The 14041-nt window shown below is 36.5% G+C and overlaps 2 protein-coding genes and 1 long non-coding RNA gene across 3 annotated transcripts; 1 reads left to right on the top strand and 2 right to left on the bottom strand.

Annotated features, from left to right (window-relative positions):
- Positions 1–3961: 3961 nt before the first annotated feature.
- On the bottom strand, positions 3962–7989 carry LOC145043099 (diacylglycerol kinase 1-like). Its single transcript, XM_078991655.1, has 8 exons — positions 7685–7989; positions 5738–7015; positions 5293–5659; positions 5128–5204; positions 4866–4985; positions 4632–4796; positions 4407–4544; positions 3962–4313 (listed from the first exon to the last, which is right to left on the bottom strand). Exons 2-8 carry the CDS (start codon positions 6854–6856, stop codon positions 4164–4166), a joined length of 2136 nt encoding a protein of 711 aa, XP_078847781.1. The 5' UTR covers positions 6857–7015; positions 7685–7989; the 3' UTR covers positions 3962–4163.
- Positions 7990–10662: 2673 nt separating this feature from the next.
- Positions 10663–11211, top strand: LOC145038933 (uncharacterized). Its single transcript, XR_013679644.1, has 2 exons — positions 10663–10778; positions 10854–11211. It is a non-coding gene; the product is annotated as an uncharacterized LOC145038933 (long non-coding RNA).
- A 352-nt stretch (positions 11212–11563) lies between these two features.
- Positions 11564–12295, bottom strand: LOC145040348 (uncharacterized). Its single transcript, XM_078988288.1, has one exon. It carries the CDS (start codon positions 12293–12295, stop codon positions 11564–11566), a length of 732 nt encoding a protein of 243 aa, XP_078844414.1.
- Positions 12296–14041: the final 1746 nt, after the last annotated feature.

Below are 14041 nucleotides of genomic sequence, written 5' to 3'. Positions count from 1 at the left end.
TTAGAAAGGTATCGACGATGCGGTCATTATAAGACTAATGTTGAGTTCTTTAGACATTATTTTAGTACAAATATCATTAAATCAATTTAAAATAGTATTATAGAGGGGTGTTTAGTTGTTTATATAACTAAAAGGTCATTAAGTAATTATGGAGGGTAGTTTTTGAAAATTCAATTAGTATAAATAAGAGCCTTGGGCTCTCATATTTCATGCACCATTCTCTTGATTCAAGAGTCTTTCTCTCGTTATCCCCCGAGCATTTCGGTCCCTCGTGATTCGACTTTTCTTTCTGTAGTTTTAGTATAGTAAGGTGAGCGCTGAAGCGCTGCACGAATCTTTCTTAGAAAGATTCAGCGACGAAGTTTTGCCCCTGCAGAGCCCGACTCCTAGCTAAAATCCCCTTGAAAGTAAGTTATGCTTACCCTATTTTAAATATAGTTTATATTTAAAATTAGTATTGTTATTATAAATTTATAATAAATATTTGAGCTATTATTATGACTTATATAAGTGTCGTTATAATATCTTTTAACTACTCGCGGTACGGGGAATCTGGTTTAAAGGGCCGCATAGGGTTGTTGGATTTCAGAAGTGCTATACGCCAAAATGGTCCTGTCCTCCGGTGTTTTATGTCTGGCCCCTGTCTGTACATAGTAGTTGGAAAGTATTGTTTAAACGCTTATATAATAATAATAATAATAATAATAATAATAATAATAATAATAATAATAATAATAATAAGACTAATACTTAGTCACGGTAATATTAGACTAAAATCTAGTGGTGATTATTTTAAAGTAATACTAGGTTTCGTCAAAGGAAATTATTTTAAAGTAAACGAAGCGCTGTCCGAGTACCGAGTCACCACCTTCTCAGGTGAGTGCATAGTCCCTTTCATCTTACACATAGATATGAAGTATTTTAATATAAATTACGTGCTATGTGTGCATATTGTCTGAATACTTGTTGTCTATGCTGAGTGAAAGATTTTATACATGTTTTAAATGATTTAAACTGTATATGTATTTTATATCTACGAAAATGTTGGGGGTAAAACATGGGTAGATATAATAGATGAAATATGAGTTGGATGATGAGTTGAGAGGTGATATAGACTATAAGGTGTGGGTGAGAGGTGTACGATGTGAGAAGCCTTTTTCCCAAACGATGTCCCTGTCATTCAGCAGAGTATGGATGACAACCACGGACTATCCTAGATAGTCCAGTGGAACACTATCAGGCTCGCAACCTGTAGGTGTTGTGAACGATGTGTTCACCCGGTGTACTCTAAACCTTGGTGATCATGCAGACTTGATACCTAGACCCTGGCAATCATGCAGACTTGGTGCCAAAACCTTGGTGACTATGCAGACTTAGTGCCTATTGTATAAATTCTGGCGACTATGCAGACTTAGTGCCTAAACCCCGGTGACGATGGACTTCGTGCCGATTCCTTAGGATGATCCTTAGGAATGTATGAACGAGGAATAGTTGATTCTTAGGGTAGATCCTTAAGAATAAAGCAGATAATAGGGATGGGTAATTGAGTTGATTGTTCGATTGTTTGAAAATAATAATTATATTATTGTGGGTTGAAAACCCTATGTACTCACCAGGTTTCCCAACCTGACCCACTCAGTTTATTTATATCACAGGTGTTGATATGAAGTCACATTACACTGAGAGATTTAAAGAGATGTAGATCACTAGTGTAAATAAATGTAAGTTTTGTTTATGCTTATGTTTCTGTATTAACGATGATATCCCAAATGTTTTAAAATGAACAAAATACGTTTCTTCGAAAATGTTTTAAAAACGTATTTATCATGTTTTTCTGGGAACAAATTCCGCAACATTTTTATTAAAATAAGTACTCTGATTTTTATAAAGCATAAACAAAAATCGGTCTTTTCTGGCCGTGAAAATGGGGATGTCACAGTCTGTTATCTCTCCAACGATGGAAACTTCCACGTGGATGCCCTTAGAGCTCGATTCGATTGGAGAAGTTTGTCAACTGGAGAAGTAGCAATAACCTGGACACACGACGTCCCATTAAAGGTTAATTGCTTCATGTGGAGAGCTTACCTTGATCGAATCCCAACTGCCTGAGCCCTAACCAAACGGGGTATTCAAGTCACATCCCCTACGTGTACCTATTGTGAAGCTAAAGATGAAGATGTAGTTCACGCTCGTCTTCAATGTCCAATGGCAACCACTGTTTGGGAATGGGTATTTCATTGGTGTGACTTACCTGGTTACCAATTCCACAGCCTTGACGAGCTGGTGAGATTTGCAGCTAATTGGGGACGTGTCCAAAGAAAAGGAAATGCCTAATCAACATATGTTATGGAACCGTGTGTCACATCTGGAAGGAAAGATGCGACTAGATCTTCAAGAAGATTTGACCATCGCCAACCAAAGTTGCTGATTTGGTAAAATCTAACGTATTCCTTTGGACCAAACATAGGAGGAATCATTTCTCTCTGGTGGGTAGAATGGTGTATTAACCCATTTATTTGTATGTAATTCTTCCTTTACCATGTACTTCTGCCCTCCTAGCACCTTGATAGGTGAGATTTTTATTTAATAAAAATTTGTCGGTTCCAAAAAAAAAAAAACATGGATTAGACTTGAACTTGATAGAATTGGATTACAAGACGGTTTTTAATCTAATCGATTACCCAAGGTCAAAGTTAATCTTTAAGATTAGTTAGTCAACTTTATTAGTTAAATTCATTTTGATTAATAAAAATAAATAAACTCTGTATTTATTTTAATAAACAAACCATTTGTTTCTTTTAAATAGTAAATAATAAATAAACATTTTAGTTATTATTGATTTAATTGATTAATAATATATATTACACATAAATATTATTTGTAGGGGTGTAACCGAGCCGAGCCGAGCTCGAGCCTAACCAAGCTCGATCTCGGCTCGTTTAATTTTGAAGAAGCTCGAGCTCAATTCGAGCCTTAAAATGAAGCTCGAGCTCTGCTCGTAAACAATTTACAAAGCTCGCGAGCCTAAACGAGCTTAAACGATCATATATATATATATATATATATATATATATATATATATATATATATATATATATATATACTCATTTAAGCTCGCGAGCCTACTTATTGAATTTCGAATCGAGCTTTTAACGAGTCGATCCCAAGTAGTTCGTGAGTAGCTCGGCTCACTTACACCCTTAATTATTTGTTTAATTAATTTTTGTTTTTTATTTTTATTTTTTGTGTATGACCAAATATAGTTACATTATATAAATCAAACAAACTTATATTTGTGCAAGAGATAATATATAAACTCTACAGATAATGGTAAGCGTCTAGCAGTATGTCACTACCATTAATTACATATGAATGTTCATCTCTACAAAACACATATTAGCTTGGAATATTTAATGACATGTTGTGTTTGACATCAATTGAACTTTGATCTATATTATTTCAATAATAAGTTTCTCAACCTGAAACTCAAGTAAGATCATCACATTCAGTTTACCAACTAGTCAATGTTCTTTGGCTCCGGTTATATGCTCAAATTATTCGACTAATCAAGAGACCCAATGATATCACACTTTCATCCGGTAGATACACATGAAAAAATATATATATATATATATCTTCACTATATGTATTATCAAGTGATTGAAACTATGTCTGATAATAGGCTTTATAAACTTTATAATAGACTTTATAATTGTCTTTGGGAACGTCATTTGACTATTCCAAAGCATAATGATCCATTCTTTTCTAAAGCCAACATATATCCTAGGTTGAAGGATATATAGACACAACCATTTCTTAAGATTTACCAATAACGCCGATACATGAAATGATATTTTCATTATATTACCATTAAGTGGCCCGATATTATACTTCTATCTGCAGTTAAAATTAGTTTTGAGTTTCTACTAGAAAACTTTATAGAATAATTTACTATGCACCTTTTAAAATGTAAGCGTATGATTATGAATTATTAAAAGCCACATATCCAAACAACTCACGGTATAACACTAGTTTACACAGGTCAGATACGTAAGTTATTTGGTCTCTACATTCTGTCCCAAATTCAAAGCAGAATTCAGTGTTCCAAAAATCCCGTTTGCTACAAGTGAAAGGAAGTCTTTTTAGCGTGGTTGATGGTGGTGCTACGACAGTCTAAGTGCCATTGCATGAAGTAGAGCTCGCTTCTGAGACGCATTGATGACAAGATTCGTTTCTGCATTCTCCAGCACATCAGCAACAATCCCAGCAGCATGACCAAGTGGCTCCTCAGATGTTCTTTTCAGCATGAAAGCCTTAAACATATATACACAATTATCACATTATTAGATGACAAGTTTAAGGAAAGCAATTGATAAAATAGAGAGAGAAAGAGAAAGAGATGCCACCTGTCCATGGTGTGCAATGGTCAACGTGCATGGGGACTGCAACCATGGCTCTCCGTCAATTTGAACAGGCAATGGTGCAAGAAGCTGAATCTTTATCAACTTCCCTTGTGCGAGCCTTCGTGCCCGAGAAAGCCCAACCTAAATAACAATTTTATTTTTCAAATGTTTTTTAATTTTTATACCCAAAATATTATAATTATAATAATAATAATTATAAAAATAAACCTGAAGCTTTCCGAGATGCCAAGTTCCTGATATGCTCACAACTTCCAACATTTTATCATGCATAGACTGAGGATCAAAATTATCATTGCTTTCGTTTTCATTTTGCCACAAGTCTACACCTCCCATATAACTCCCAATATTTGCAATAAGCACCCCTTCCGCATCCTAAATTTTAAAAAAAAATTAAAATGTACCAAAAATTCAAGAAATTGAAGTGAAAAACTTCGGACTAACCTCCGGAACCTCAACATCAACTCCATCTACAACCACCCGAACTTGCCATGGATAATCCGCCAGTGTTCTATCCATCATACTCCTCGCACCTTCTCTTGCGTATAGAACTTTATTCATAAACTGTAATCACCCCCAAAACTCACTCGTTAATCACAACTATTGATACGAATCATGAATTACTATCATTAAACCCTAATTTCTGTTCTTCATCATCTATGTTATAATTTCAAAAGAAAAAGGGGGAATAGCAAAATATTATCACCTGGTTATAGAATTTCTCGGGATTCTCTTCCCTCAAATTGTGAATATCAAGAGCAACCTTTGCGTCACATCCAACCCCTGAAAACGTACAACGATTAACTCATTAAGATCAATTATCGCAACATAAACTCGTAAAACATGTAAAAATGGAAGCAATTAAGCATACCGAGATAATTATTCATAAATTTTGGGGCACGAAGAGGTCGACCCCTATGATTAGCGATAGAAATCTTCCACCTATCAAGAACAGTAACTGCAGCATGCTCCATGTGTTGCAGCATCGTGCAAAGTCCTCCTTGTCTCTCTACAGATCCCAAACCACCACCCCAATTCAAAACCCTAGCCAAGTCATTCCCAGTTCCAGCAGGTAGAATGGCTACAGGAGGGGGTGAAACGTAATTTTGCTTCTCGATCGCATCCAATACCCACCCTGCTGTTCCATCTCCTCCGCATACAAGAATTCTGAAATGAGGTACTCTTCTGAATAGATAAAGTCCAACTTCTGGCCCTTCGGTTGAACTCAACTCAAATATCTACAAAAAGTTTCATCAAGATTTTAGCAATTTTGGTCGAAAGATAAATCAAGAATCAATCAATATGAAGCTATGAACCTGGACAGGGTTCAGAAGAATATTCATTCTTAGTCTGATTGAATCACCACGTTTAGCGCCACTTTTTTTGTTGATGAAAACAAGAAGTGGTCTTGCATCAGGACGCAAGTTCACAAGCTCATATCTCTGCATCATTTGGACCTTTTGGGATTCATCTCTCTGATCTTTCCTGAAAGTCAACTTTTTGTTGACCATGTCACTGTTACTATTCCCAACACCATCATCTTTAACATCATTATTCCCATCTGGTGTACTACTTTCTGTAGACGATTCCCCTACACTTTTATCTTTATCTAAACTCACTCGATTGAAATTCCCTTTGTTTTTCTTACTTTGGCTTGTGATACTTGCACGAACAGAAGAAGCAATCTCATTGGCTCCATAAGTAATGGAACTCAAGATTCCACCAGATGATGATCTACCAAGTCCTTTAACATAAAGAGGGGATAAAATCAATCTTTTAAAAGGACCCATGTCACAAATATCACCTGTTTCACGATACATGCTGCTATGACAATCAACATGGATTAATCTTTGACACCATAAACAACACCATATAGGTGATCCACCAAGGAAAGAAGCACTACATGGCTCTTCACAATATGTACAAAAAGATGTCCCCTCTGGTTGATCTATCACCTCAGTCCACCTTATAGCCCATTGGTGTAAAACATGGTCAGATCCCACCATGGACACACATTTACAATCTTTATGAGCATTTGCTGAACAATTGAGGTGAGCTAATGCACCACATATGCTACATCTATGGATGAAGCTTCCGGAAGACACCATTGGTCCAAGGGGTTGAGAAGGTGACATTGATTTTAGACATACGCAACAGTTTAAGCTTTTTCCACGAGCTATGGCTTCTAGATACCATGTATGAGGGGAGACAAGATCTATGATTGATTTTGGATCTTTTTTAGTCCCTGCAATGGCTTTTGTCCAACTAAGGCTGATGTTTCTTCTCCATTGAAAAGCTGTGTAGACGATTGTTAGGATGCCAATTAGGCCTGCTATAAAACAAGAGATTATGAAGAGATTTGATTCTGCTAGTTCTGATGGACTCTTGTTCATCCATGCAGCTGGAAGGATGTAATCATCTCTATCCTCATCCATTCTTTTAAGTTTTTGTATTCTGCATTCTATGAATTTCTAACTCGTGTTCCTAAAAGCTCCTACATACAACCAATAAAGATGTAGAGAAGTCAACATGAAGTCATCTTGAATGCTTCAGGACTTGGGGAAGAACTCAACAACATAGAAGCATCACATCACCTACAAAGGCACAAGAGATTGGGTGATCATTGACAAAATAAAAGTCTTATGGATAAAACTAATAGCATATTAGATACTAGAATCTAAACATGGAAAGGGTAAATAGGTCATTTTAGCAATTTTCAAGAACACTTTTCCTTGTTCTATTCTTAAAGGGAGTTGCTTACAACATCATTGTAGAACCTTTTTATAAAGGTTCCAAGAAAACATAAAAACATCAGAATTCTTAAGTCATATAGATTATATAACCAATTGAAATCAAGCAAAAGTGCTACTTTAATAACAACTAGTTATCTTCCTGATTTCTAGCAGAAATCTAAACTATCAAGCCCAAAAACAAAGGTGGAAGATGATAATGCAAATAGTAAAAACATCATAATCAATTCATCGCACAAATTTCAGCCGAGAATCAAATAGATTGTACATGAAATAGTTGCAAACATTCACATTGGATGCATGTTTTAATTGTTGCATTACTCGTTTAGCATCTTTTTTTCACATGAACGGATGCTATATATTTGGACGATGAGGGTATTAGCACATAAACGTTTATAACACACAATATTAACGACATTCATGAGAAATTAGAATGTAGATTTTGGGGGAAACGAGGGAGTATGAAGAGGGCAATACGAGCAATCCGAAATCAACAAACAGCGATATACTTACAGAGTGTGTTTGTGAACCAAATACGAAAGATGTGGATTCGAGGAACGAACAGAAAAACCCTAAAACAGAAACGAGCATCCTGAATCACGCAAACAACAAATGCAAAAACGAATGAATATGTATTGATTTTATTCGCCAGAAAAACCAGGAATTTTGTAGATCCATGGAGCTTTGGAATTTGGCAATATATACATTGAATTGAATGGTATGGTATGTACGCGTTTTTGTTGGTGGGTCTTTTCTGAATTTCTCTGGAAATGGTTATCAGAGGGAAAAACAAGATTCCTTCCGGTTTGTAATTTGTTCTCCCCGGCGAGACAGAAAATAAATGTATGCGTGGCATGAAAAAGCAGACAATGGCCCACCTCGTACGAGGATTAGTATTTTCTTTTTCTTTTTAAATATATTTTTTTTTTGAAAACGACGAAAACCAGTCAACAACGACCGCACGTGATGTGCCTACAGCTCTGCACCTTTACAAAGTATGAAGAGAAAATGCAGTATCGGGAAATTAAGTAAAGACAAAATTGCAAAAATATCATGTGGTTGGTAAAATTATGTGGTCTTGGTCCAAAAAAGTTTGACGATCCATCAGGGGTCCAATTTCAGATATGTTTTGTGTTTTTGGTCCCTATGGTTGGTATTTTGATGTGGTTTTGGTGCATACCTTATTTAAAATGACAAATATACCCTTAAATATTTCATTTTAAATTATTTTATTTAACTTATTATTATTTTAACTAAAAGAAAAAGAAAAAGAAATTATTATCCTCTCTCTCTCTCTCTCTCTCAAGGGATATTGTGCAGAACCATGAAGAACCCACTATAAGATCGTGACACCATTAACAAATTTAAGCTCAAACAACCGGAATCACAAAATCAAGTGAAGGCGTCAACTGAAGAACCCTAAAGCCGCCATCATCGACCACTCGACTTTGTATCCTCTCAACTAGATCTGATTTATCCGAATTTGGATTTTGATTTAGAAATTTAGAGTGGCAGCTAGTAGTGACGTGCGGAAGGAGGCTGCTCCGGGCGCTCTCTTGCTACTTCGTTCCTACTTATGCTCGACGGAAGTGATGAGTTGGAGATAAAAGGGAAAGTAATTCAAAGACAAAATTGCAAAAATGGTCCCTATGGTTGTCAAAATTCTGTGCTTTTGGTCCAAAACGAAATGTTGGTGCACCATCGGTCCAAAATTGGATATTTTTAGTGATTTTGGTCCTTATCCACTTAAAAGGATAATTATACCCTTTATATTTGTTTTTCTTATTTTTATATAAGTCTTAATGATTTTAAGTAATTAAAAATTAAAGAATGATTCTCTCTCTCTCTCTCGCTCTCTCTCTCTATCTCTCTCTCTCTTCTGTCTTTAACTTGTGAAAGTCAAATGAACTAATGAGGAAACATGCTAAAGGTTTTTCCTTCCCTGATCAAATTGAAGCCATATACAAGTGAATGAAAGAAAATTAATCAGTTCTTCTTTTTCTCCTCGTAACCATTCACCACCTCCATCTTTCTTGAAATGATGTTAAATAAAGGGCATAACCCTTTAAAGCCTCACGAATCTACAACCCAAATTCATCAGTTTTGAAACACCACCATTTCACCACCCCTTTACTCCACCATAGGACCACCTTGCACCACCCTCTATTGACCAAAATGACAACCAAATACTACCCAACCTTTACGTTTTCTATTTACCTTTCTTCCTTCACTACCGAGAACAAGCACCACCAAGGAGTGGTGGTGGTGTTGTTGTTGTAACCGTCGAACACCACTAAAAACCACTACCGGTGGCTTTAACCATCGTGAACTACACCAATAACCCACCACAAACTCCACCTTATATCCCCTACTGTTAGATTAATCAAACAACACCTAAGCACCCTCAAACACCACCAGTCGCCATCCACAGTTACTCCAACCACCTCCTCCCACCAAGGTTGCCGGAAAAACGAGAAAGAAGGAAACCCGACAACTCACTGCCATTATCCTCCATAACTGCTATTTTTGAATTACTTTCCCTTTTATCTCCAACTCATCACTTCCGTCGAGCATAAGTAGGAACGAAGTAGCAAGAGACCTACCGGAGTAGCCTCCTTCCGCACGTCGCTACTAGCTGCCACTCTAAATTTCTAAATCAAAATCCAAATCCGGATAAATCAGATCTAGTTGAGAGGATACAAAGTCGGTTTCAAGGATCTGTGATTAACATTCCCCTCCTAATTCGAGTGGTCGATGATGGCGGCTTTAGGGTTCTTCAGTTGACGCCTTCACTTGATTTTGTGATTACGGTTGTTTGAGCTTAAATTTGTTAATGGTGTCACGATCTTATAGTGGGTTCTTTTGGGTTCTGCACAATGTCCCCTTGAGAGAGAGAGAGAGAGAGAGGATAATAATTTCTTTTTCTTTTTCTTTTAGTTAAAATAATAATAAGTTAAATAAAATAATTTAAAATGAAATATTTAAGGGTATATTTGTCATTTTAAATAAGGTATGCACCAAAACCACATCAAAATACCAACCATAGGGACCAAAAACACAAAACATATCTGAAATTGGACCACTGATGCATCGTCAAACTTTTTTGGACCTAGACCACATAATTTTACCAACCACAGGGACCATTTTTGCAATTTTGTCTTTTAATTACTTAAAATCATGACAAAACTGCGAATTTGGTCCTTGTGGTTTGCCAAAACCTTTGGATGGGGTCCAAATAGTTTCCAGCTTGCACCAAAGGTCCAAAATCAAGGTTTTCTTGGGTTTTTAGTCCATTCCGTCATTGACCGTTTGTTTGGAGTCATTAGTGCCTTCATGTGCCCTCCATGTGAGGGCATTTTGGTCATTTTAGGTACTTATTTTAAATAATATCATATTTCTCCTTTATATACATATACACAATCCTCTTCCTCTTCTTTATTTTTATTTACAGAGAAGAATCCTCTTCCTCTTCTTCTTCATCTCTCGTCTACTTCTACTGCTACGAGATTCAAAAATGGTGCTCTGCTTCTGTGGGAATGTTGCTGTTGTGCGAACCTCATGGACTTCACGAAACCCTGGTCGTCGTTTCTATGCATGCCCTAAAATGGTTAGCAAACTCATATTAGGTTATGATATTTCGGTAGTTATGCAATAACTCTTCTACTTTAATGTATTCTTGTAGGGATCCAGATGTGCATTTTTGGGGTGGTTCGATCCCCCTATGTGTCAAAGATCAACTGTTATCATACCAGGACTGTTGAGAACAATGAATAGGTATGAGGTTGAAGTGGGCCAGCTGAAGATGTGTTTGCTTGTCTCGTGGGTTTTGTTTCTGTTGTTTGTGCTGTTTTGGAAATAGGAATTAGAGGTTAGGACTTTTTTGTTGGTAGTAACCACTTAAAAATGTTGTCTTTTGGTGCTAGAAGGTTTAATTGTGGTTTATATATGTTTTTGTTGGTAGTAACCACTTAAAAGTGTTATCTTTTGGATCATTGTATATGTAATGCTTTTATGACAATGGGAAGTGTAATGGTTTTATCCTTTTATGAATATGAAATTATAAAGGTTTGATCTTGACATGATATGCAAGTGTAATGGTTTTGTCTATCCCTTTTGAATATGCAATTGTAATGGTTTTATATGCATACATTAAGTACATTGCCATAACATCTTCAGGCTTTGACGGTACAACATAAACAAATAACAAACAACATTACTAAAAGGGGACCATAACAGATAAATGTCAAAACACAATCATTACCAACAAAGGGCATTAAAGTACATTATCAAAAGGGCATCAAAGTACATTATCAAAATGGAACAAAAAAAGGCAACAAAGTACCAACTAAAGTGCATTAACAAGTCTTGACAAACATAAAAAGTACTTAAACATCAATTCCCATCTTTGGCCTTGCATGTCCTGGCATTATGACCCTTTTGCTTACACTTACTACATGTCACAGTCAAAAACTTCCTACTCAGTGATTGAGTTTCATTATCATTTTGACTTTGACTGTTTGCTTGCCTCTTACGTTGCTGGATTTCAATCCTTTCCTCTGCTGTAATCCTTCTTTTCTTTTTTGGCCTGCCTATAGCTTTGTTGTGTGGTGGAGGCACAAGAGTTGTTGGGCAGTCACTCTTAGGCCACATGGCTCTACCTTTGATAGGCTCCACCTTGAAGGAGTACATCTCTTTCCATGTATCAAGCCAATACACCTTATGCACATAGGTGTATAGTTCTCCTACCTTTTCATTGTGGTCTGCCATTTCATTTAGGCTTGCAATAGCATGTTTGCAAGGAATTCCAGTAAGCTCCCACTTTCTACAACTACACTCCCTTTTCTCCATGTCCACCACATGTTGATCATTCCATGGACCTTTAACCTGATACTTTTGTCCCCCATTCCATCGTGCATGATACTTACTAGCTAGTGTTGTGTTTGCTTCCAAAATCCTAGTACCAGTTGGAGTTAATGGACCTTGACACTTGTTTAACACCTTCATCACATTGCATACTCTCTTCATAAGGTACTCTCTGATGAACTCCAAACAACTGATAATGGGTTTGTCTCTCCCTTTTACAAGTTTGCTATTGAACACTTCACAAAGGTTATTCAATAACATGTCTGAAATTGCCCTTACTAATAGTTCATTAACAAAACAACAGTTAGTGTATATCTATACTACAATAAAAAATAAGACAACAAATTGAGAAAATACCAGAAAAATGACTTCTAGCCCAATGATGTGGAGGGATTTTCAAGAGCCATTGATATGCTTCTATGTCATAATTCCTTAGCTCTACCATTACAGCTTCAAACTCTGGTATGGTGGTGGCTGTAGCACACCTCCAAAAATACTCCTTGTACTCTGTAGTCTTAAATAACATCCTCATGTTCTGGTATATGTGTCTAATACAGAACCTGTGTTCTGCATTAGGGAACAATTGTTCTATGGCTGGTAGAAGACCCTGTTGTCACCAAAACAAAATAAGAAATTATCATTAGTTTGTAATGAAACTAGTATGCAATATTAAATGTAACTATAGTACCTTCTGTCTATCACTGATAAAGGTGAAGTTGGAATTTGAATACAAGTCAAGATCTTCTGCAAGACACTGAAGAAACCATTTCCAACTTGAAGTGTTTTCACTTTTAGCAACAGCATATGCCAATGGGTAGGTTCCATTGTTGGAATCAACACCAACTGCACTTAGTATTTGACCTGGGAAAGGTCCCTTCATGAAGGCTCCATCTAAGCCTAAAAATTCTCTCAAACCTGCCTTAAAACCTTTCTTCAAAGGACCTAAACACACGTATATCCTTCTGAATTGCCTGGTTGGGGATGAAACCACAGGTTCTGAAACCACATCAATCTTTACAGTTGTACCTTCATTTGTCTTTTGTAGCTCTAGTACATAGTCTCTCAAAGCTGCATATTGCTTTACGTAATCCCCTGCAACATTTTTGGTGGCTAATGCTTTTGCCCTAAATGCTTTCTCTTCTGAAATACTAACTCCATAAGTTGATTGGAGTTGCTTTTGTAGGGCACGAACAGGCAGTCCAGGATTAGCTTCAATCTGATCCATAATACGTTTGGAAAGAAATGTTGCTGTGCAAGATCTGATTTTTCGTGTTTGGAGGCAGATGTGTTTCTGATTATACGTCTTAATAAACCAATAGTCCTGTTCACTTGACCTAGATGCATGAAGTTTCCATGTGCATTTAACTTTATCTGAGTTTACATCTTTACCCTTTACCTTTTTCCCAGAGGTAGGTCCACCTACCCCACTTGCATTTAAAACTACAGTTCCATCACAAACAGCTATTAATCTACTCTTGTCGTTTTTTGTGAATGAGATATTCCTCCTTGTCTCTAAAGCATGCAGGTCAATTTTATCTTTCAATTCTTTCTTGGCTTTATATTTCTGCCCAATATGAAAAGCTACCTTGTGCACCTCACCAGCAGAACATAAGGTTTGTTTCCCCAGCTCTTTGATCATTTCTCTTCTTTTCCTGTTGTCCCCTGAGTCATCACTTAGTGAATCCCACTCGTCATTGTCAATTACCTCCAAATCATCTTCTTCAACACTATCTTCATTTCTTTGACCACCCATTCTTTGACATCCATTGAACTCTGCTTCTATATCAATATTTAGATTGAAATCCTCCATGTCAACGTCAACATCTGTAACAGCTCAAATTTTCAAATAAATTTTTTTATTTAAAACAAAACATCATTATTCGACAAAAGGGTTTATTCCAAGTTTATTTCAAAAGTATAAATAATAAATCTCCAGGATCTTCAACAGTGGCAGTGTGTACGTGTCACGCCGGCGCCTTCCCACGGTCATCACTAGTACCTGAAAAA

This window comes from Lactuca saligna, chromosome 4 (assembly GCF_052625555.1).
Source record: "Lactuca saligna cultivar CGN05327 chromosome 4, ASM5262555v1, whole genome shotgun sequence".
In the NCBI taxonomy this organism is placed as follows: domain Eukaryota; kingdom Viridiplantae; phylum Streptophyta; class Magnoliopsida; order Asterales; family Asteraceae; genus Lactuca; species Lactuca saligna.
Note: the sequence above shows the minus strand (reverse complement) of the source record. Positions and strands in the feature narration are given on the sequence as shown.